Below are 21116 nucleotides of genomic sequence, written 5' to 3' on the forward strand. Positions count from 1 at the left end.
AGATTCCGCGCCGCAAATTTGCCTTGCAGGTGTATAATGTGGAGATGGGAGATTGGTTGTGCTTGCAGGTGTGGATATTTGTAACCTTTGCCTTGACGCTGAACTTGCGCATGCGTTTGTTCATACCTTTCATTGTACATTTCCCATCTACGCTATTGTTCTTATTCCCGAAAACTCCGCTCTTGTCCGCTTTCGGAACTGCCGGGCCAGAAAGCATTTCGTCATGTCTGAGATCAAGACGGACGTTGGCAGCGTCGACAGCGCGTTCGACGTACAAACACCAATCCTCGAAAACATGGTTGTAGGAGTACCGCCAGTGTTTGAAGGGCTCACCAAGCAGCTCGACAAGATTGTTGAGCAGCCACTGCTCGGTCCGAAAGCCAAGTTCCCCGCAGGTTAGGAAACCTACTGTAGTCCCGGACTGCGACTGTGTGTGTGTGTGTGTGTTGACCAACTGTATAGCTACGTTTGCATTTGGACGTAAAAATGTATCTGGCAGGCGGTTACCACAGGCTATTGCCCACCGAGGGTACAAGGCCAAGTTCCCTGAGAACACTATGGGGGCGTTCAAGGGAGCAGTTGAAGTAGGCGCAGAGGGTCTGGAGACAGACGTACACCTGACGAAAGATGGTGTAGTCGTACTATCTCATGTGAGTCTATCCGACGACGGTGCGTCGATCGCAGACTGACTCTGCCTTAGGACAAGGACCTGAAGCGGTGTTTTGGCAGAGACGAGAAGGTTATAGACTGCAACTATGAGTTCATAAGTAAGCTGAGGACATTAAAAGAACCCCACGAGAAGATGCCTCGTCTTTTGGATCTGCTCGAGTATCTTGCACAACCTGGACTCGAAGATATCTGGGTGTTGCTCGATATCAAGGTATGCATTACTAGTCTGTTTGTACAGCCTCATGCTGATAGCGTACAGCTTGACAACAACGCGGACGATGTGATGCGCTTGATTGGTGACACAATTCGGAGCGTCCCTCCGTCACCATCTAGGCCATGGCAGAAGCGTATCGTGCTAGGGTGCTGGGCAGCCAAGTACCTTCCGCTATGCTCACGGTACCTGCCTGGCTTCCCAATCTCGCACATTGGCTTCTCAACGCTGATTGCGTCGTATTTCTTTACTGTACCGAACGTCTCTTTCAACATGGCACAGGCCATTCTCATGACGCCATGGGGTCGGCTGTTTATACGGAAAGCTCAGAGCGACTGTCGGCCCGTGTACGCATGGACGGTGAACGAGGAGAGCCGGATGCGATGGGACATACGGCACGGCCTTGATGGCGTCGTGACGGACGACCCGAAGCTATTTCTGGAGGTTCGGAAGTCGTGGCACGAGGGAACGAGAGACGGGGTGACGATGATGACATGGCTGGACGTGCTGCGGATCAACTTCTTCTGTCTGATATACACGGTCTTGTTCCAGTGTTACTTTGGGTTTCAGCGTAAGTCACTCGTCAAGATAAGAGAAGAGGAGGAGCAGTAGATTATGTAATCCGATGAAATATCAGCATATCCGAGTATAAGTCGTGTCTAGAGAGTGGCGATTGTCTACAACCCCCCATGGTGGAGCGAAGGGTCGATGGTGTTGGGGAAAGCTATGACGGCAGGGCCCAAACATTTGGCGACCCGACGCGTGCACCCCGCCCAAAGCGCGTTCGCAGCCCACCACGTCGCTGATCAACACCACAATGCCTAGGTACGCCTGCGTATATACCAGAATGCGCTCACGTGTTGTAGCTAATCCATGTCAGAGAAATAATAACACTGCAGGCTGGCCAATGCGGCAACAGCGTCGGGCAGCAGTTCTGGCAGCAGCTCTGTCAAGAACACGGTATCAATCGCGATGGCAACCTCGAGGACTTTGCGACAGAGGGCGGTGACCGCAAAGACGTCTTCTTCTACCAGTCAGACGATACCCGCTACATTCCACGCGCCATTCTTCTGGATCTCGAGCCCAGGGTCCTCAATTCCATCCAGTCGAGCGCTTACAAGAACATCTACAACCCCGAAAACTTCTACATACACAAGGATGGCACCGGCGCCGGAAACAACTGGGGCATGGGCTACAGCATGGGCGAGCAGGTGCACGAGGACATTTTGGATATGATTGACCGTGAGGCTGACGGCTCAGACTCACTCGAGGGTTTCATGATGTTGCACTCCATCGCTGGTGGTACTGGATCCGGTCTCGGCTCATACATGCTCGAACGATTGAACGACAGATTCCCAAAGAAGCTTATCCAGACATACAGTGTCTTTCCCAACACACAGGACGGCGACATCGTCGTCCAACCATACAACAGCTTGCTGAGTATGAGACGCTTGACACAAAACGCAGACTCCGTGGTGAGTAAACCCCAGTAACAATCCCATACCTACTTACTGAATTTTCAGGTTGTCCTCGATAATGGAGCCTTGACAAGGATTGCCGCAGACCGACTGCATGTTATGAACCCCTCGTTCGAGCAGACCAACCAGTTGGTGTCCACCGTCATGTCCGCTAGTACCACGACCCTCCGTTATCCTGGATACATGCACAACGACCTTGTGGGTATCGTTGCATCGCTCATTCCCACACCGCGCTGTCATTTCCTCATGACTTCTTACACCCCCTTCTCCGGCGAGAACGTAGAGCAGGCCAAGACTGTTCGCAAAACAACCGTCTTGGACGTTATGAGACGACTCTTGCAGCCCAAGAACCGCATGGTCTCTACAAACCCCACCAAGAAGAGCTGCTACATGTCCATTTTGAACATTATCCAGGGAGAGGCCGACCCTTCAGATGTACGTCTCCTCCAGTTGCTTACTTGAATTCAGCTCATTGACTACGTAGGTGCACAAATCACTTATGCGCATTCGCGAACGACGTCTCGCTACCTTTATACCGTGGGGCCCCGCCTCTATTCAAGTCGCCTTGACTAAGAAGTCTCCCTACGTGACCTCCTCACACCGAGTTTCTGGACTTATGCTTGCGAATCACACAGGTATCGCCACACTCTTCAAGCGAATAGTAGCGCAATACTCCACGCTCAGAAAACGTAACGCTTTCCTTGAGAGCTACAAACGTGAAGTGCCCTTCAAAGATGGTCTCGGCGAGTTCGATGAAGCCAAGGAAGTTGTACAAGGTCTGATTGCAGAATACGAAGAGGCTGAGGATGCCGACTATCTTACCAAAGAGACAGCGCCGCCTGCAGCTGAAGCTGACGATGCGAGAGTGGGCTAAATGACATCTGAGCGATTTTGCATTTGGCGTCGGCGTCATAGGTCGGTGTAGTGGAGTTAAGGGTACCTAAGTTGAGGTTCATTTGAGGCGTTGGCGGATGTGTAACCACGGTCACCCATCTTGAGAAATTCCGAAAGTATTCTGCCCTTAACCCGCATGAGTCGTCGTTCGAGTGATGACCACTATGCCGAGAAGTATGACTGGCATTATTCCGTAAGGTAGATTTGTCTGGCGAAGGCATGAGGAGTTTTGTGTGGTAGCGAGCGCAAGATAATCGACTCACCAGTTTACCAACAACCGCCTAACCAAGGATGTAACCTCGCAAGTATGTGCTCATAGGACTGGCAGCAAATGGGAATCGGTACCGTGGCGAGGAACTGGTTTGTGATTACCGTTCTCCTGCTCTTGTATCACTGACTTGAATCACTTCCGTGAAACGGCCACGGTCAGTGCGGTGAATCCCAATGTGAGCAGAGAGGTACATTTCTGCTTCACGTATAATAAGAGCACATTATCTTTTTTTCGTTCTCTCTTTTATAAGTTACCTTCATAGCAACTTAGTCGTTACTTTGAACTTGCGACAGCACCCACGACCAAACCAACCGATTGCGAAGACGCTCAAAATCTCGAAGACAACTTCAAGCAAATTTCAACATGTTTCCGTCAACCCGCTGCTCTATCACCAACGTGCGAGCCATCGGTCGTCCAAGCCTATCGGTCCTGTCCACACAAATCCGCACCCTCTACTTCTGCGGCCCAAAGCCTGGCGATCACGATCCAGATCTGCCCATATCGCAACACTACCACGCACACTCCCGAACAACAAACTCAATCAATAAACCACCCACAACTATCATCATTCCTACCCCTCCCGCTCGGCCTGCCACCCCGACCCCGACTCTGAGAATCTCCGCCACTCGCATATGCTCTCAAACAGAGCGTCACACCATGCCCTATACAAACAAGCTAGAGACCGCTAGAAAAGCTCTTGACCGGCTTGTAGCGGCTACTTATGATGATGCTACAAACTACAACATGGCTGTCGTCATCATCAGCGAGATTGCTAGGCTAGAGGCCGAACTTAGGAGGGGAGAGATCGAGGGAAAGCATTGGCAGGAGTTGCAGAAAGTCCGGGAGGATATTGAAGGTTTGAAGAACATGTGGCAGAGGATGGAGAGAAGGATTTTCAGAGAATAGCCGTCTTTGGAAAAGCAGTCTCAAGGTTAACAGTGATAAACCTTCTTCGAAACTACCTTAAATTGCAAAACTATCAGTGGTATATAGCATATTTCTCACATCTCCCATCTCACACCAAGTCCATCAAGCCTGACTTCTTTTTCTTGTCTCTGCACATCCCCATCACGCACCATTCTTGTAGCCTAATCCACCAGCCTTGACGTCAAACTCGATTAACTCGTCCAGCCCACACAGTTTGAACAGTTCCCTAGGTCCATGTCTCTTTCCATCCTCCTCTACACTTTCAACATGTCCTGCCTTCATCTGTTGGATCGCTTTCCTAACCGCCGGATATACAACCTCGCATGCCAACAAAGGGAAGATGGCAAGTTTGTACCCGAGCTGCTTGCACTCATCAACTGTAAAGTCTGGAGACACACCGCCAGGCACACTGTTAAAAAGACAAGGTGTGGGCGCCAAATCAGCGCATATCTTCTTCGCGTCTTCAGCCGTCGTAACACCTTCCAAGAAGGCCACATCGGCGCCTTGAGCAACAGCAGCACGAAGACGATGCAAAGCTTCATCATAACCAAAACCCTGCAAGGCATCTGTCCTTGCGATAATCACAATGTCACCACCGGATTCCTCTCTCGCTAACCTCGCAGCGCGGATCCTAGATTCGAATTCTTCCGTGTCGACGAGTTGCTTGCCGTTTAGGTGACCGCAGCGCTTGCTCACTATTTGGTCTTCTAGATGCAGACCCGCAACGCCTGCGCGGATATAGGATGTTACTGTGCGACCGACCATTACGGGACCGCCGTAGCCTGTATCGGCGTCGGCAATTAGAGGTGTGCTCGGGGAGATGGAAGCAAGCATTGTGGCGTTTTGGAGCATGTCGGTGAAGGTTGCTATGCCCATGTCGGCGGCGCCTAGACGGGACATTGTTGTTCCTGCACCAGTCTGGGTAGGCGTGTTAGTTATGGTAACGCGGGATACTGACAATGACCTGTAAGACATACCATGTATAGACAGTCCACACCTTCTTGAAGGGCTATCCTCGCTGTGAAGCCATCGTACACCCCGGGACAAGAAAGAAATTTGTCCGGATCCGCCAACATGCTTCTCAGCTTCTCAACTGCTGTCATCCTTCTTTCGGGTGCTTTGCTGGATCCCATGTTTCCCTTCTCTTTTTCGCTCTCAAGGATATCAATGAATGGTAACGATCAAGCTTTTCTCAATGAATGTTGCGTTTTGCTTTTCCTCGCTTTCAAGCCGCGCCAGATCCGATCCGTTTAAGAAGCACAACGTCCTCGTAAAGTACAGTGTGCTCAGGAACAGACACTCGGTGGCCTCACTTTTGCCCGCTGAGTATCGGCGTCTTGCGTATATACTGTGGCGGAATGGTATGCCAGATCCGGTAGTGATAGTTATTCGTCCGTCGCGACTAGGAGCCTGTCAACCCGAAAAGAGACCGGAGATTTTCAAAAGTAATAGTGTAATTACCAACCGGAGCAAACTCCTAACGCCTTATATAGAATCTAGATAGCTAAACCTAAAAAAGTACGAAACGAAAAATAATGGTAACCACACCCTCATGGAAAGAAAAACTACGCTGCACATCTATGACCGCCTATCCCCATCTTCTCGGCCAAGTCCTCCGAAGGATCTGGTTTGTGAGAAAGGATCTTTTGCGCGATGGCGAAAAGGTTTGGTTGAACGTTTACCAGCTCGTTCACAAATCAGAATTGTGAAGATTACCCACTCACGTCATAACGCCCAAGATATGCGTAAACACCAGGGAAAAGCTGTTGTGGTGACACCCCGCAATGCCCTGTTCCTCTTGCTGACGTAGTGTCATGTGCCGATGTTCGCCGGCAGTTTGACCGGTAGGAGCGCCTCACTCGTCCCATCTCACTGGCCAGACGACTGCAAGGCTCGGGTTCGCCGATATCATGGTCGGCTTGTCGTAGGCGGAAAGGCAATGTCGTATGAGAAGAAGAAGAAGGATGTGATGCCCCGTTCGGAATGCTGGCCGATGCCGAAGTCCTGGGTAGGCGAGCGCATGGGGGTGATGAGGGGGTAGACTGGGATTTAAAGTGAGCTGGCAGCCGGCACGATGATTTCCTGGTGTTGTAATGCGTGTTCTCTTCCTTCCTCCACACGCCTTCAGGATTGACCATCTAGCGCACGCCAGCGCTAGTGGGCACCAGGGTTGGGTTGCTGACAACACCGCAGACAATGCTGAGCAGATTCTTTTGCCGTAAGATCCATCGTATGCTCGTCTCTACCAGAAAGAGAAGACCCTCTGTTATTATATACACCTGCGAAATGGTCGCAAATCGGATTCGGAGATCTTTCGGTTCCTGCCGGCTCAGTTGAACACCATCCCAGCAACTCTTAGGCGTCACGCCTGATCCTAGGTGCAGCCCGCATCGATCTGATCGAACAATTTTCCGACATCGCGATCACTTCCCGCCGTATCCGCACGTGGTCGACCGGTCCTCGCCACCGCGACCTAGTGTTCAGAGATCCGTCTTTGGTGGCGCATAGTAGACAGAATCTGGCTTCTTTGGTTGGTCGCAAGATCTTCCCATGGCATTGCGTATCTGAGTAGGTATACGGTATCTGAACACTTCATTTCCCGCACCAGGCGAGAAACCGTAGTCGTCACTCTTCCATCGCGTCCAAGCCATTCTCTCTCACACGGACACCAACCACTCAACGTCTAACCGTAGGTATACCCCATATTTGGTGCACCTCCAGGACCTGGTGCTGTCATCATTGGATTTATAGGTCCAACCGGTACGTTGGGCATCTCGGCGTTCGAGAACTCAAAGCCGGCTGCCCAGTCGTAATCAGGGAATTGATCGAGCATTGGTGGTACACCGTAATCTGGACCCTCCCAAGCATCGAAGCTGCTCATCACGGACGGATCCGGTTGCATCTGGGGATTGACCAAGCTGGGGTCGAATTTGGTTACCGGAAGTTGCTGTCTCATCGATGGATCCAATTGCTGCTGTTGTTGCTGCTGTTGTTGGTGGTGCTGCTGCTGGTGTTGCTGTTGTTGCTGTGACGAGTATTCTTGACCTGTTTGTTAGCTATGTGCTGACCAAAGTTGGTAGTAAAATGCTTACGAGGTGCACTCTGCTGAGCGTTTTCAAGTGTCGCTTCGTCGCCGTTGTAGGGATTTTGCATATTGCCGAATTCCTCTCGCCAGTACCAGAACATGTCGTAGCTGATGCTCATGCTCAACCTTGTTCTCAACCTTAGATATAACGATTCCACACGACCGTCCTTCTTACGGAACACTTTGTCGCTACCCCATAAATCTTTCATAATATGTGCAGTCCGGAAGTGGATATCTCCCGGTTGCAAAGACACATTCTGGAGGAAATCATACGCTTGGGAGAATGCTCGTTCGCCCGCAAGCAAATCCAGGTGTTGAGCGAGCGGACTTCGAACAAGCCTCAAAATGGTGAAACCAGCCAGGGTGATGGTACGATCAATGAACGATTGCGAGACAGAAGGTAAGTGGATCTTTTGTGTCGTTTGCATAGTTGCCGCGGATTGAATGACTGAGATGCATAGAGAGTAAAACCTTGAAAGACCCTCTGCGTCGGGCCCGGGATTCGTGGGATGAGCGAAGAAATGGAACGCCATCACATGTATACGTGCACAGCTGAGTTGCAGAGCATCTATTTCGTCAGATCGAATTTTGTACGAGTTTGATCAAACTTACCGAGTTCACTTGGGGAAGACGGAGCCAGGCTGAGGAGCTGCGAGTCGAATATACCGATCAACGACCGTAGCACACGGACGTCGCAGTGAATAGACTGTAAGTTAGTTTTTCCCATAGCGACTATGGCACGCATGAGGATGATGTAGACTTTGTGCAAGAATTGCAGGTCAGAAGGTAGGTACGGAACCATGTCTTCCCGGTCTTGCTCATCCCCATCGAAGAATGATTCAGCAAGAGGTGGTATGCCTTCAACACAACTCGTTCTAAACATGGTTAGCGCAAGTTTCGAGACTGTGTCTATGGTCCTTACCTTATGGAGACGATGACGCAACATAGCCAAAGTCTGGCACGTTGCACCTTGAGCGATTGATCCTTCTCGAGTGGTGTCCTAGCAAAATCCTGGCCTACGCCTGCTATGTGAAGGCCAATTTGCGTTGCTAGATGTACTGCTGAACCGCACATGAGGTGTGTTGTATCTTTGTACATTGAGTTGGTAGGTAGTCGCCAGGTGCAAAGAATTAAAAGGCCTTGGATGATTGGAACTTGCGAGGTACGTAACGCCATTGAGGAAAATGCTAGTTGAGTGATGGGCTGACTTGTCCTTTCAAGGACTTCATGTTCAGAGTACCGCCGCGATCCCGTGACCACGATAGTCCAGAACAGGAAGGGCGATTGATCATAGTAATTATTGGGCCCTATTGATGGGTCCAAGATAGGGAACAGCGGATGGTATTGTGTGAAATAACTACGATGCTGTTAGTATACACCGAGAGAGATGTTTTGGGCTGACTGACATGGTGAAGCAATCGTCGATCCGTTTCGAATCGAGTAAGTAGCCGTCTATCACACGTGGTACCGTGCCGTGGTGATCGGAACCTTTTCGTGTCGGAGGCCTCGAGTCGAAAGCTGGGGACATTGAATCTGATGCATCAGTCCTTCCAGAAGGATCCGAATATGTGGCTGAAGCGTGTTCAAGTGGGGTGTAATTCTGCATATCGACGGTTGGTGAGGCCGTCGAGTGAGGGTAGTTTGCATCGCCAGGATTCTGCCCTTGTCTCATGTTCCATCGCAACTCCTCCAGCTCTCGTCGCATCTCTGCTTTGGTCTGGCGCAAATTCCTGGTTGATGTAGGGAGGATGCGACATTCCAGTCCCATCTTCTTGCAGCGCCCGCATGGGTCATGCGGTACCTTGTGCTGCTCGACATCACATCGAATCTGCAAAGAAGAGTATCAGTAAACGATTGATAGCATCGTCGGACATTGTCGCGTCCCATTGAGGTGGGGAAGTACCTTTTGCTGGCGGCATTCGACACATGCTTTCCGTCGTGGAGTGGTCATGCTGGCCTGATTCATCTAGTAGGTATCCACAGGGTGTTGGCGAGCCGCAAGCATAGACTATAGTAGTAATCCGCGTCTCAATCGGCGAAAAAAGGCATATAAGAAGGTAACAGGTAGGAACTTCGCCATCAGCTGAAGAACCACACTCGCGATTAGCACCTACGTCGTCATCAAGGCCTGTTGCAGCGGTGCGAATCGGATGGCGGGGGAATGGGACCGAGTATAGGACCGATGGTGATCCCTTTCTCAGCAAGCAGGTCTCAAAGTTTTTTTCTCAGCTTCCCTTGGCTTCTCGCCCTGTGCTAAATGATTCTCTTAATAATGTGCCATGCTAGACCAAGCTCGTGCGCAATGAGGCTAACAGGCTTTGTTGTCTGTGTGGAATGGCCTGCAAATCGACGACACGCGATTTTCACCCGTGCATGACCCACCCATCGCGCTAAGCCCTTTTGGCTAACGTGTTTTGCGTAATGTTGTCTGAGCGCTGCACCATTTGCATGGGGCGCCGCCATGTCATGTCGAGTGAACGCATCTCTCACGCTGTCACCCAAACAATCCATCTGTTGAGCACTCAAGCTTTTTGTGATCTCCGTGGCGCAGCCGTTTTGCCACACCTTGTCGGAGATGGATACGACGGGCCTTCTCTTCGCCGCTCCGCTCATCCTCAACCAACATTCGACCTTTGTTCCCTCAAACGTGTTTGGTGGGTCGAGTCAATGCAGTTGTACCTGATCCTCATCTTGGATGAGACGCCTTGCCTCGATGCGGCTTAGCATTCACGAAACGTCCTCAGTAGCTTCACTTCACGGGCGGGCACTATCCATCCGGTGTCGACGGCTCAGGTTAGCGATTAAAGTTCGTACGAAGCCTCTTGGCCAGGTATTCGAGACCGGCATTTCACACGTTGCGCCACATCGGTACGAATGCGACGTGAGTTATGCTGTGCCCATGACCTTGCGTCTGTGGCTTCGGCTCGATTCAGCCTCAAAAGCAATGAACGACAGCGGGATTTACTGACTCTAGCATCTTCACACGTGGACTTTGCAAGCTCACTCCTGCCTTGGCTGCCTGCACTTCCCAATGATCGTCCAACACATGACCGCTGTGCGCCAGCCGCTTGCTCGGAAAGGCAAAGTTGCATCGCTATCCCAACCAGCTCACGATACTCGTCTCGCTGTCCAAAACAGCTCATAACTTCACCGACTCTAAGCGTGCATGGCTCCCCTGATCCTGGCTATCTTCACTATCTCCACACACACACTGCTTCCTTCCTTCCATGCCTTCTAGCTCAGGGTCTCTCCGCAAGCCACATCGCCTCCGTAGGCAAGTCAAGCGTCCATCCAGGACCCTCCCATCCCCCCACCAGCTCCGCGGAAGTTACACATGCAGCGCAGATCACAACGGACTTGCAGATCAGCCACACCAAGTCGAACCTCGTGTTACAGATGGCCAATGGACGCGCAATTCCACTATCTTCTGCATATCACGTACCAAGAGTTAGCCGCACGCGACTGTGAAGGCGGAAGCATGTGCGGGGATGCCGGGGAGGATTCTCGGAATCAGGAAGTATCCATCCTCGATGCATTAGGTCGAAGCACAGCCCGTGTGGTGAAGACGCTCGGGCAGATACTGCTGCCTCTGCAATCTAAGCCCGCAACAAGAGCTGTATCGCAGACATGGATGCAGCTTGTGACCACGGAGATTTCTCATGACGTTGTCTAGCCACGTTCTTTTCTTTTCTTCTTCGGGACGGACACACGGAAGTCGGAAGATCGATCGAATCCACAATGTAGGGAACGGTACAACTTGCTTTTCCCCCAGTTCTGGGTTCACTACCTCGCCGTTCCTGGAGCTGTCGTGTGCCTACCGGAGAGAGGGGGGTGGCGTCCTGTCGACCGAGGAGAAACATAGATACGGATAGTTGTTGCCATGTAGTAGGAGAATACCGCAAGCCAATGCAAATACCTCTTCAGAACGTGTTCCAGTCTGTCTTGTACCAAGATTATAGCACACCAGCGATGGTGGAAATCTCCGCATGCGCTGTTGTCCGGACGTATAGATGTATCAGCTGCCACAGATTGACTTAGCGGCAGGAACGCTTGCTACTTATCCGGTGGCTCGACCAACCTTCCATAACACAAAAGAGGGAGTCCAACACCAGCGTCTCGAAATGGAAAATACTTCCCTCACCAGACGCCGCTGACTTCAAAACCCACTGGACCGATTCGCGAATGGGACTACCACATCCAACCAAGGAACGCAGGGTATCAGTGGTTGTATTTGATATAAATGAGCTCGGCGACGTGGACGTGGGCATGCAGCCATGACGAGTCCTTTTAAGGTTCAGCCCCTACGAGACGACAAGACAAACTTCATAGCCACTTAGCACATCGAACTTGGTCAAGCACTGAGAGTTAATCACGAACCAATCACCTCCGTGAGCTTGGGAATTCCAACATTATGCATTACAAAACATCACAAAGACATCAAACGATACACGATACTATCTCACGGCCGAACAATGGAGATAGCAGTTGTCAATCATCATCTCATGGCCCAAAAATAAAGATACAGGTTGTTGTTGATCGTAACAAGTTTGTTCATCGATATCAATCTAATCGTCGTTCCACGAAAGGCAAACGCTATGGTATAAGAATACAGTATAAAAAAGGGAAAAGTCGAGCAACTCCTTGACAGTGAGCATCCAGCTAAGTGTGCACTGTTCTCATATTCCGTCTCAATCAAGCACATCCCCATCTTCTTGTTTTACTTCATCTCCCATCTCAGCTCCTCTTACTCTTTACATCCTGAGTCCCCTGCGCATCTTCCTCGCCTTAGCAGCACCCGCACCGGCAGCAGCAACATCCTCAGGCCCACCATCAGGGTTTGTGACTGCACCTGGGAATCCAATGAGGCTGTTGAACTGATCCGCCAAAGCCTTGTTCCTATCTCCACCCTTAACAGCGGCAGCAGCACTTTCGCATGTGGCAACAGCGGCGTCGTTTGCCTCGCAGACATTGGTCAGTTGGTTGCAAAGAGCGTTGGTGATGATGTCGGGATTCAGGGCTTCTCCTTGACCGCCGCGAGCTAGGGGATCGGCGATCTGGAAGGTGAATTCGTCAGCTGCACGACCGTTCTCGCCGCCTTGGAAGGTTATGGTAGGTGTGCAGAGGCCGAAATCTTCACCTCCGGCTCCGGCTGCTCCTCCGGCTGCGTTGCCAGCATCAGCACCGGCGTTGGCATTGTTGTTATCGTTTCCTGCTGCGGCATCTTGCTGGTTGTTGTTCTGGTTGTTGGCGTTGTTACCGGCGTTGTTACCGGCGTTGTTACCAGCGTTGTTACCAGCGTTGTTACCAGCGTTGTTACCAGCGTTGTTACCAGCGTTGTTACCAGCGTTGTTGTTGCCGTTTTGCTGGTTGTTGTTGTTTTGGTTGTCGTTCTGGTTGTTGGTTGCGTTGTCATTGCCAGCGTTGCCGTTGTTATTGGCATTGTTGTTGTTACCAGCGTTAGCATTGTTGTTGTTACCAGCATTGGCATTCTGGTTGTTGTTGTTGTTGTTGTTGTTGTTGTTGTTGTTGTTGTTGTTGTTGGCATTGTTGGCATTGTTGTTACCAGCAGCGGCATCGTTACCAGCATTGTCAGTAGCGTTACCAGCGGCGGAACCTTGCTGTTGCTGGTTGTTGTTTGCGTTGCCGTTGTTAGCAGCGTTGCCAGCATTGCCATTCGCAGCGTTACCCGCGTTGCCATTACCGGCAGCCGCCTGGTTTCCACCTTGAGCAGCACCTCCCGCAGCAGCACCACCGGCAGAAGCCTGGCTGACAACGAGATCACCGAGACCAGCCTGGTCCATGAGATCAAAGACACTCAGGCCATCGGCAGCAAGAGGAGAAGCAGCACTGCTCTGGCTAAGGGCCGCAGCATCACCGTTGACATCAACATCGGGGTCGATGAGAGGGGTAATACCACGAAGCTCAGGAGTGACAGGGAGAGAAGCATCGCCACAGACGTTCTGGGCGTTACCGCCAGCGAAGGGGTTGGTGTTCTTCTCTGCGGTAACCATGCCAATAGCGGCAGTAAGGGCATCGGCACCTCCACCGAGTTCAGTGAAGATCTGGTCAGCACGGACGAGCTGTTTTACTCGTTAATCAGGAACTGGGGAAGTGGATGTTGTAGAGTGGAGAGACATACCTTGTCGCAAGAGTTTGCTCCACCAAGCAGGTCAGAGATGGCCGCACCAGCAATAGTAGAAGCAGCACCAGCGTCACCACCCTGAACACTGCTGATAGCATTGATAGGGACTTGCTCCTGACCGAAACGGGCCTCGACGTAGGCGATCATCGCCGCGATCATGAAAGTCTTGGAAACCATGTTTGCTGATGTGTGATTTGGAATCGACCGAAGAAAAAACGAAGTTGTAATGCGTTAAACGTTAATGTGGAAACGAGAGACTAGCTCTTTGGAAAAAGTGAGTAGTAATAGGGTAGATGTTAATATTGCCAACCTGGGCGAAAGAATGGAAAAAGTGCTGAAAAGCGAAAGGAAGAGTTTGCTGGATGCTACTGTTGACTTGTTGTTGTCGAAGTTGCTGGCCTTTGAAATGTGGGCGAGGTAACTCCGACTTATATATCACCTTTTCACTTGCCTCTCTCTCCAAGGAACATACATTCAAGCGCCGTAGCTGGGGTGATGCCACCAAGGATCACTTACACGTCTCAACCATGCGCCCAAGACCTGTATCCAGCCTTCGATCCGCCGCCCAGAACACAGCGGAGTCTAGTAAACGTGATGGAAAAATGACTGAGGGGTGTTCCCGCCAAGGCGTCATGCGCTCTTTGGCGTGCTGGAACGTATGATTGCCGGGCTGCGACTTCGCTACGCCTTAGTATCCGTCTGATAAGGCTCCCGTGCGGGGCATCGACTCAAGGGACTGACGTTACCGATGCCTTATGTTGGGGGTGTTGTGACGGCCTCAGTCGCGGTGGGGTTTCATGTGACTTTGCGACACGGAGCTACGCCTATAGCCGCCGTTGACGAACATCGCTTGACGGCGCCGATCATCAATGCGTTCTATCTTGAACTTCCATTCGAATTCTCAAAGACATGTTGCGATGCATGAGGAAACAGCAAGATCCGCGGGCGGAAACGCAATGCAAGGAAAATGCACGTAATGGTGGATATTGGACGGTGATATTGGGAAAGATGACGCGACCTGTCTGGCGCCAAATGCGATCAAAACAACCTGCTCAAAACACCAAGAAAATGCGCAGGAATTGAGAAATGAGTTGGGTAGATTCGTAATGCCTTCTGTCAACCGAAGATGCCATGAGGAGGCGACTGTTCGAGCCGCGCGTGTTACTCGTGGTCATGGCGACCCGTTTCGCACCTGCGCAAGGCAACACGGAAGCCCCAAGTCCAGCATTCCGTGAGTCGGTGAGATGATTCTCTTTGACCTGACCATGCATGCTTATAACGCCACGCTATATACTCACTAGGTCCTATCCAGCTTCCTCCGCAGCAATCTTGTCCTCTTCATAAGTTTCTTGTACTTGTGCTTCTTCATCTTGAGCTTCCGTTGCCTCTTTACACTAATCATGTACATGCCATATCGTCGTCGCGCAACGTGCTCGCGGAATGTGCTCGGCCGGTCTTGTTCCGAAGGTAGTGGGACTTCGGTTATGCGCTGGTTAATGCTAGCGGAGAGATCTTCGGCAGAGCGGGACTCGGACTCAGTCGCGCTATAGATTGGATCATTCAGATCAGGTGCCGGTGGTGGTTGGAAGGGAACAAGGCGGGCGGCCAAGTCCTCGATGTTCTCTTTTGTTGGCTGGAAATCGACATGGATGATGCGCTGTTCTGATTGTATTGCGTCGGCTCGCTGCTCCTCTTGCGCATCTATCTCGGCGTGCACGCGGTCCAAGAAGCCACTCAGAACATCTTTGGTGGCTTCCATTCTTTGGACGTCGTTTGCCCGGTTGACGTCGAAGAAGGCGTCGAATTCAGCGGTCGACGTCGAACTGGGGAAGGAGCGCGAGATGGAGATGGGGCGGTGGAGGCCGAAGAAGGCGGATAGCTTGACATCTGGTCCGTGTTAGCACGTGCATGGTGGTGTGTACCCCCGTAACAGTATACCGTCTTCCCGGAGGTGGTTTGTCGGTGGTACAAAGGGCACGTTGTTGCCTGTAGTAGCCGTCGAGGGCTCCTTCAGCTTCTTCGTCTCTTTGGACCTCCTCCCCGCACCCCGGAGCTCTGCCGTGGCATTCTGGTCCAACTCGGCGGGCTTCTTCTTGCTATTCGGGGGTGTTGACGGCTTCGAGGACGAGTAGCGCCGCTGGTGACTGGGTCGGAAGGGTTGTTGCGGCGCAGTGCTGGTGCTCAGCGCAGAGCGGGCGCAGCGGGTGAAGACAAACGAGTTGGCTGGCGCAGCAGCCAAAGTGTTTGCAGAGCGGGCGACTCTGCCAACAGCGGGCGAGAACATGGCCAGCTGGGTGGAGGGGTATTGGGGTATGACGATGGTGTTGATGAGGCTCAAGTCGGTCGGCTATCAGGACTTGCTGCAGGTCACCACGCGCCGATGTTTCCCCGATTGGCACTAGCACTGGCACTGGCACATGTCACGCTCACCTGCTTATCACTAGTCTGCTGTTCACTCTCACTGACATTCGATGCACCGCCTCTGCTATGTAGCATGTGCAACACGATTCACTCAACGTCTTGCTTGCGGTAGAGTCCTGTTTCTATCATCAGTCCCGTCCATAGTTTCCTGTATACCTCACAGCATAATGTGTTAAGTACTTTCCAACCCAGTATCTACCATGTCCTCTATGCCTTGGTGGCCACAGTTCTCTGTTGTCAACCACAGCAAACCGAGCATACGGCTCCGTCTTCATATCCTCAGTCAAATTTGAGTTGTACGGGCTGCAAATCGGAGGTTGCGGCTCTGGATGGGCAAGAACAAGGAGAATCTTCATGATAGACAACTTGGAAACGAACACGATACACTATAAAGGTTGTTTTCTTGTATTATCTAAGCAGACGTACATGTTAAAGTGCAAGTCCAGATCTTGTCAACGACCATCTTTATCCAGCATTCGAGAAGAAAGTGGAGTGAGCAACGACAGACGACGTATTAAGCTTTGGAAGCGGTTCACTCAACGATCATCAATGAAGTTGAGATCAGGATCTATTACGTATGGCTAATATCATGCGCATCGTCACTGAACCGCGGCCCGCTACTCTGTGATAGGCTAAAGGATATAACGATATAGTGTAGTAGACACTCTCTACCTAGATATCATCATACAGAAAGCGTATCACGGAGAAACTAGCTATTTTGGTAAAAACACGCACAACTCTGAGACAACTACTTACTTCGTCTGGCCTAGTCTACGGTCGAAGCGGCTTGTATGTGATGTTGCGGATCGAGTCTACATGGATCTACAGATGCTTTTTGTGCACTTGCAGTAGGCACGCACAGATACTTTGCACTTGCAGAGAACAAATGTCCACAACAGCATGGCAAGCACACTATCTCTGTCTCATATATCGTCTGGTCTTTTCCTCCTTGGAGCAAGCGAGCAAGGGATTGCCCCATCCTTACTACTTCACTTCGCGCACCCCTTCGACACCACCTTCAGTGACACCAACCTTAGACCCACTCCTACAACACTCTACGTAAAACCTCACGACTCAACCCTAAGCATCCAATATCCACTTGTGTCCACAACACACAATACTGCATCTTTACCTAAACATCTTAGTCCACACCTGCGTTTGCCCACCCACCCAACTTCTCCTCCCCCTCCCCCTCCCCCTCCCCCAACGCCACAAGTCCCAAGCCAAGCCCTCCCAGGCCTAGCCACACCTGCTCTCTTCCATGGATAGACCCTCCAATAAACACTGGAACGTTGCGAGTCAAACGCCGCTCGCTCGCGGAAAGAAAAGCGGCACGGACCGAAAAGGCGACTGGCCGACTTGTTAGGCTCTGTAGTCAACCACGCCGCAACCGCGCATGCATGGCGTTGCGTTGGGACCCTGCGGGATTTGCGGCACAACTATAATTCTCACACTAATTGAATGACTTCTTGGGTCGTCCTTCGCTTAGGGGAGGGAAGTTGGGTAAATAGAAGGGTAAATGTGGTGCAAGTTGCTGCATATCTTTCTTTGTAAACATGGTGCTGGGTAAGTAGGCTATGCAACCATACGGAGACTGAAAGGATTCGAAAATCGGACATTCGGACATTCGGAGTTGAGTAGATAGTTTGTGATATTAGACTGCATTAGCAAATTGTAACTTGCTCGCATCTCCTCTGCACGTCAAATGCCGTGTAATATACTCTCGTACATGACATTATCTGGCCCCAATCTGTAATCCTGCTGCTCTCAGCGAGCTACTAGGCAAGATACTCAGGTAGGTACAGAAAAGCCCCATTGGACGCTAGTTATCCAACCTCTGTATCTTCCAGCAGCCCAGGTTCAAGACATGCTCATCTCCTTAGATCTGCATACACTATTCAATCTACAAAATTGCGGATCCGCTTACTAGAAGAACCAAAAAAAGAAAAAGACCAAGATCAAGACTCAAAATCAAGACCCAGAGATTACGTCGTGAGATCGTCAAAGTATTGGCGAAGATGGAAGAAGTGGAGAAAGGGATATCAGGGGTATAAAATGGAATGGGCCGTGGAAATCGTCTCTCCTCGTCCACTCAAAGTCTGTTGCTACTCCGGGTCCGGCCAGGTGGACTATCCAGTTCTAGGGCAGGTGGGTCGATCGGCAGCGCGGGGTGGGTATGCGTCCCTGGCTTTCGCTTGGGCGAGCGAGCGAGCGAGCGCTCCTCCCTGCTGCGGGTGTAAGACCACGACAATGGCTCCGCGCAAGGCGTCCATCAGTGATTATTATAGTATCAGGGCGTTAAGGTTGCGCTGGACAATCATATCTTGTACGGATGCCATGGTGATCTTGAGCAGATTCGTGTCGGTCGCGTTCGTGTAGTGAACGTAGACCTCTTTCTTGGGCTGTCGCACGAGGTTGCGGAATTTGTTTGCGAAGAACTCTTTGCCTGCCTCGACATCTCTGTCGCCGCCAGTGTAGTCGGAGAATGTCCTTCTGATCGGGCTCATTCCGCCTGCAATCTTCTCGGTGAACAAATCGATCTTGTTGAGGAAGAGAATAAGCGCCGACTTTTCGAAGTACTTGGAGTTGGATATGGATTCGAACAGCATCAGAGCTTCGTGCATTTGATTCTAATCTTGTTAGTGGGCGTACGGCTATACGTTTCAGGAAGATAACTTACGCCGTTCCTGTCTTCTACCAACACGTGGTCGTATCCACTGATGGCGACAAGGAAGAGCACGACTTGCACGTTGTCAAAGACGTGAATCCACTTCTTTCGCTCTGAGCGCTGGCCACCAACGTCGACCATCTTGTATGTCAGGTTGCCCAGCTCAAAGATGGTCTCGGAGATACCGGTTGTCCGTAATCGCGTGCGCAGGATGTCTTGGTCGGTGGGGAGGAAGTCCTTTTGGAACAGGCGGTCGATGTTCTGGAAGAAGCTGAGACTGTTAGTCGGGGTAGTCGAGTAGGCCATACATGACGTACTAATTCAAGTTGTCGTGCAGCGCATACTGGTTGCCCTTGAGTATGGTGAGCTGCACGCCCTTGTCGGCCCAGAGGGAATTGAAGGCTGTGTAGAACTCCTCGGGCATGGGCTCCTCGGTGCCAATGTCGGGCGCAGAGTTGACCATCTCGGAATACCGCTGCGATTTGTTAGCATTGTTCTTGGGCAGGCGACGGCTGAGCGTACAATGTTGTCGTCGTCCTCAAAGTCTATGTCGTCTTCTTGCATGGCCGCGTAGATGGTCTGGAAGGCCGAGACCAAGTTGTTGAAGATGGTAGCCCGCCATGTTTTGCGCTCAAGACTCTGGAAGCCGCCAGCGTTGATGATGCGCATCTGCTTGAGGACGGTTGATTTGCCGCTCTCACCGGCACCTGCACTCTTGTCTCAGTCACGCTGCATCACCGGATTCCTAATTGACATGCATACCGAGTAGCAACAGCTTCACCTCGCGCTCAGCCCGCTTCCGGTCGCCTCGGAGATTCTTCTCGATCTCGGCATTCTTCCTGGACTCCGGGTCGGTAGCAGAGGGTTTTCGTCCGAAGCACATTATTGCCGGTGCCATGTAATGGCAGAGAGTGACGTGGTAGAGAAAGCTAGAGGCAGCTGTGATGGAGAGGAGGAAGTCGCGACACGCTAGAGATGGGCTACGAGCATACACGGAGTCCTGTAGCGAAGTTGCAGTCGAGGCCTACTTCTGGTGTCAGCTATGGTCTTAGCCTGCGTGACTCGCGTATGGTAATTGGAATGAAGGAGGGTGACGCTACCGGATGTCGGGAGGGGGTGCAGTCAACTGGTGTTGTGGAGGGTGCTAGTGAGGGCAACTAGGCAATGGGGTGCGCGACAGAACGAGGGACGAAGAAGCAAAAAGTCTATGTCAATGAACAGGCACAGCAAACGAGACACTATGCACGACTAAGAAGCTAAGAAGACGACAGAAACAGCCGGGACGGTATGGGACTGGTCTAAGAAATAACGTGCCCAGGTGCTTTGCCGAAGAATCCCTGATCTGCACCGTTCGCGGACCCAGCTGGGCGGGCAGGGTGATATTAAATGTCTTTCCCGCGACACGGCAGCCAAGGGCAGGTCGAGCGTGCGCAGGCCCGACGCGTTCGGATGTCCATCCTGCTTTGGGCTGCGATCTGCAGCAGCAACGTGATGGTCGACGTGAAAGCCACGAGACGGCAAGTTGGCGTGACGATCGATTCCCGCTGCATCCAAGTCTATTACACGACTACTCCCCCGGCTAGGAAGCCTGCTGCCGTCGCATTGAAACATGACTAGAATTTCACTCCCCAACCTGATGCTTCGGACCTCTACCGGTGCCTCAACGTTTCACTGGTCCGCGGTAGGGGGGCATGCCGATATTGTACGCTGCTAGCAGGGCACCAGGCGAGTACAACATGGCTAGCCGTTTCTACCGGCTCGTGCTCTGCAACGCCAGCTTTTGCCTGCCTTCTCCTCAGAATCCTTCATGCTTCCATGTCGACTTGGACGCAGATGCTGCAGGGCAGGCGAGTAGATGCCTAGGTACAGCTTAAGCTGTGTTTCAGGCACTGAATGGCGGCTCTTTCCGCAACCATACCTCCGAAAGTGGACCCACCCCAACCCTCCAATGCTTGTCCAAGACGCCACGATTCGGCCGTTCTCCCCAGCTGCGTGTGATCGTGCCTCTGCACTGAGTCTGCTGTACGGCCCTATTCACCTCAACTTTACCAGTCTCGCCTCAAGGTAACATTCTCCAAACCCCCACTCGCATGGTTCAACCGGCCGTTCCCCATGCGCAGGTGGATAAATAGCCAGGAGCCCCCTAATCGACCCACTGCAACACATTCCACGAGCCTCACCAAAACCACAGTGAACTAGCTCCGTTCCAACACTCCTCAAAGGGGTGGACCGTGTTTTGCGCGGGTATCCGGGAGCCTGAGTGTCTGGAACTTGCGTGTCCCACCTTGAATCGACTCGATGAAGACCAAAAATATGCCTTCTGCACGCCTGCCACGACAAACTGCAATCG

The 21116-nt window shown here is 51.7% G+C and overlaps 10 protein-coding genes across 10 annotated transcripts; 5 read left to right on the top strand and 5 right to left on the bottom strand.

Annotated features, from left to right (window-relative positions):
• Positions 1-223: 223 nt before the first annotated feature.
• On the top strand, positions 224-3232 carry CC77DRAFT_1063986 (tubulin-domain-containing protein; the record flags this gene model as incomplete). The annotated part of the gene is made up of 7 exons (XM_018528681.1): positions 224-395; positions 463-650; positions 701-880; positions 929-1488; positions 1761-2355; positions 2404-2793; positions 2843-3232. 7 exons carry the CDS (start codon positions 224-226, stop codon positions 3230-3232), a joined length of 2475 nt encoding a protein of 824 aa, XP_018383429.1.
• A 654-nt stretch (positions 3233-3886) lies between these two features.
• CC77DRAFT_1011230 (hypothetical protein) lies at positions 3887-4429 on the top strand (the record flags this gene model as incomplete). Its single annotated transcript, XM_018523699.1, has 1 exon — positions 3887-4429. One exon carries the CDS (start codon positions 3887-3889, stop codon positions 4427-4429), a length of 543 nt encoding a protein of 180 aa, XP_018383430.1.
• A 162-nt stretch (positions 4430-4591) lies between these two features.
• CC77DRAFT_1033304 (carboxyvinyl-carboxyphosphonate phosphorylmutase) lies at positions 4592-5553 on the bottom strand (the record flags this gene model as incomplete). The annotated part of the gene is made up of 2 exons (XM_018526790.1): positions 4592-5368; positions 5428-5553. The coding sequence occupies 2 exons, from the start codon at positions 5551-5553 to the stop codon at positions 4592-4594; spliced, it is 903 nt and encodes a 300-aa protein (XP_018383431.1).
• CC77DRAFT_248025 (hypothetical protein) lies at positions 5428-6058 on the top strand. Its single transcript, XM_018530847.1, has one exon. It carries the CDS (start codon positions 5622-5624, stop codon positions 5952-5954), a length of 333 nt encoding a protein of 110 aa, XP_018383432.1. The 5' UTR covers positions 5428-5621; the 3' UTR covers positions 5955-6058.
• Positions 6059-6860: 802 nt separating this feature from the next.
• Positions 6861-9644, bottom strand: CC77DRAFT_248047 (hypothetical protein). Its single transcript, XM_018530848.1, has 6 exons — positions 9439-9644; positions 8942-9363; positions 8458-8892; positions 8148-8410; positions 7543-8103; positions 6861-7489 (listed from the first exon to the last, which is right to left on the bottom strand). Exons 1-6 carry the CDS (start codon positions 9499-9501, stop codon positions 7134-7136), a joined length of 2100 nt encoding a protein of 699 aa, XP_018383433.1. The 5' UTR covers positions 9502-9644; the 3' UTR covers positions 6861-7133.
• Positions 9645-10279: 635 nt separating this feature from the next.
• CC77DRAFT_248082 (hypothetical protein) lies at positions 10280-11067 on the top strand. Its single transcript, XM_018530850.1, has one exon. It carries the CDS (start codon positions 10410-10412, stop codon positions 11001-11003), a length of 594 nt encoding a protein of 197 aa, XP_018383434.1. The 5' UTR covers positions 10280-10409; the 3' UTR covers positions 11004-11067.
• Positions 11068-12044: 977 nt separating this feature from the next.
• On the bottom strand, positions 12045-14266 carry CC77DRAFT_248066 (hypothetical protein). Its single transcript, XM_018530849.1, has 3 exons — positions 14194-14266; positions 13675-13940; positions 12045-13615 (listed from the first exon to the last, which is right to left on the bottom strand). The coding sequence occupies exons 2-3, from the start codon at positions 13852-13854 to the stop codon at positions 12287-12289; spliced, it is 1509 nt and encodes a 502-aa protein (XP_018383435.1). The 5' UTR covers positions 13855-13940; positions 14194-14266; the 3' UTR covers positions 12045-12286.
• Positions 14267-14974: 708 nt separating this feature from the next.
• On the bottom strand, positions 14975-15961 carry CC77DRAFT_941628 (hypothetical protein; the record flags this gene model as incomplete). The annotated part of the gene is made up of 2 exons (XM_018534805.1): positions 14975-15564; positions 15616-15961. The coding sequence occupies 2 exons, from the start codon at positions 15959-15961 to the stop codon at positions 14975-14977; spliced, it is 936 nt and encodes a 311-aa protein (XP_018383436.1).
• Positions 15962-16884: 923 nt separating this feature from the next.
• Positions 16885-17665, top strand: CC77DRAFT_1022888 (hypothetical protein). Its single transcript, XM_018525563.1, has one exon. The coding sequence runs from the start codon at positions 16999-17001 to the stop codon at positions 17365-17367; it is 369 nt and encodes a 122-aa protein (XP_018383437.1). The 5' UTR covers positions 16885-16998; the 3' UTR covers positions 17368-17665.
• Positions 17666-18052: 387 nt separating this feature from the next.
• CC77DRAFT_248210 (guanine nucleotide-binding protein subunit alpha) lies at positions 18053-19839 on the bottom strand. The gene is made up of 5 exons (XM_018530851.1): positions 19529-19839; positions 19289-19473; positions 19084-19241; positions 18779-19037; positions 18053-18728 (listed from the first exon to the last, which is right to left on the bottom strand). Exons 1-5 carry the CDS (start codon positions 19662-19664, stop codon positions 18381-18383), a joined length of 1086 nt encoding a protein of 361 aa, XP_018383438.1. The 5' UTR covers positions 19665-19839; the 3' UTR covers positions 18053-18380.
• Positions 19840-21116: the final 1277 nt, after the last annotated feature.

The sequence above is a fragment of the Alternaria alternata genome, assembly GCF_001642055.1.
Source record: "Alternaria alternata strain SRC1lrK2f unplaced genomic scaffold CC77scaffold_17, whole genome shotgun sequence".
NCBI lineage: Eukaryota > Fungi > Ascomycota > Dothideomycetes > Pleosporales > Pleosporaceae > Alternaria > Alternaria alternata.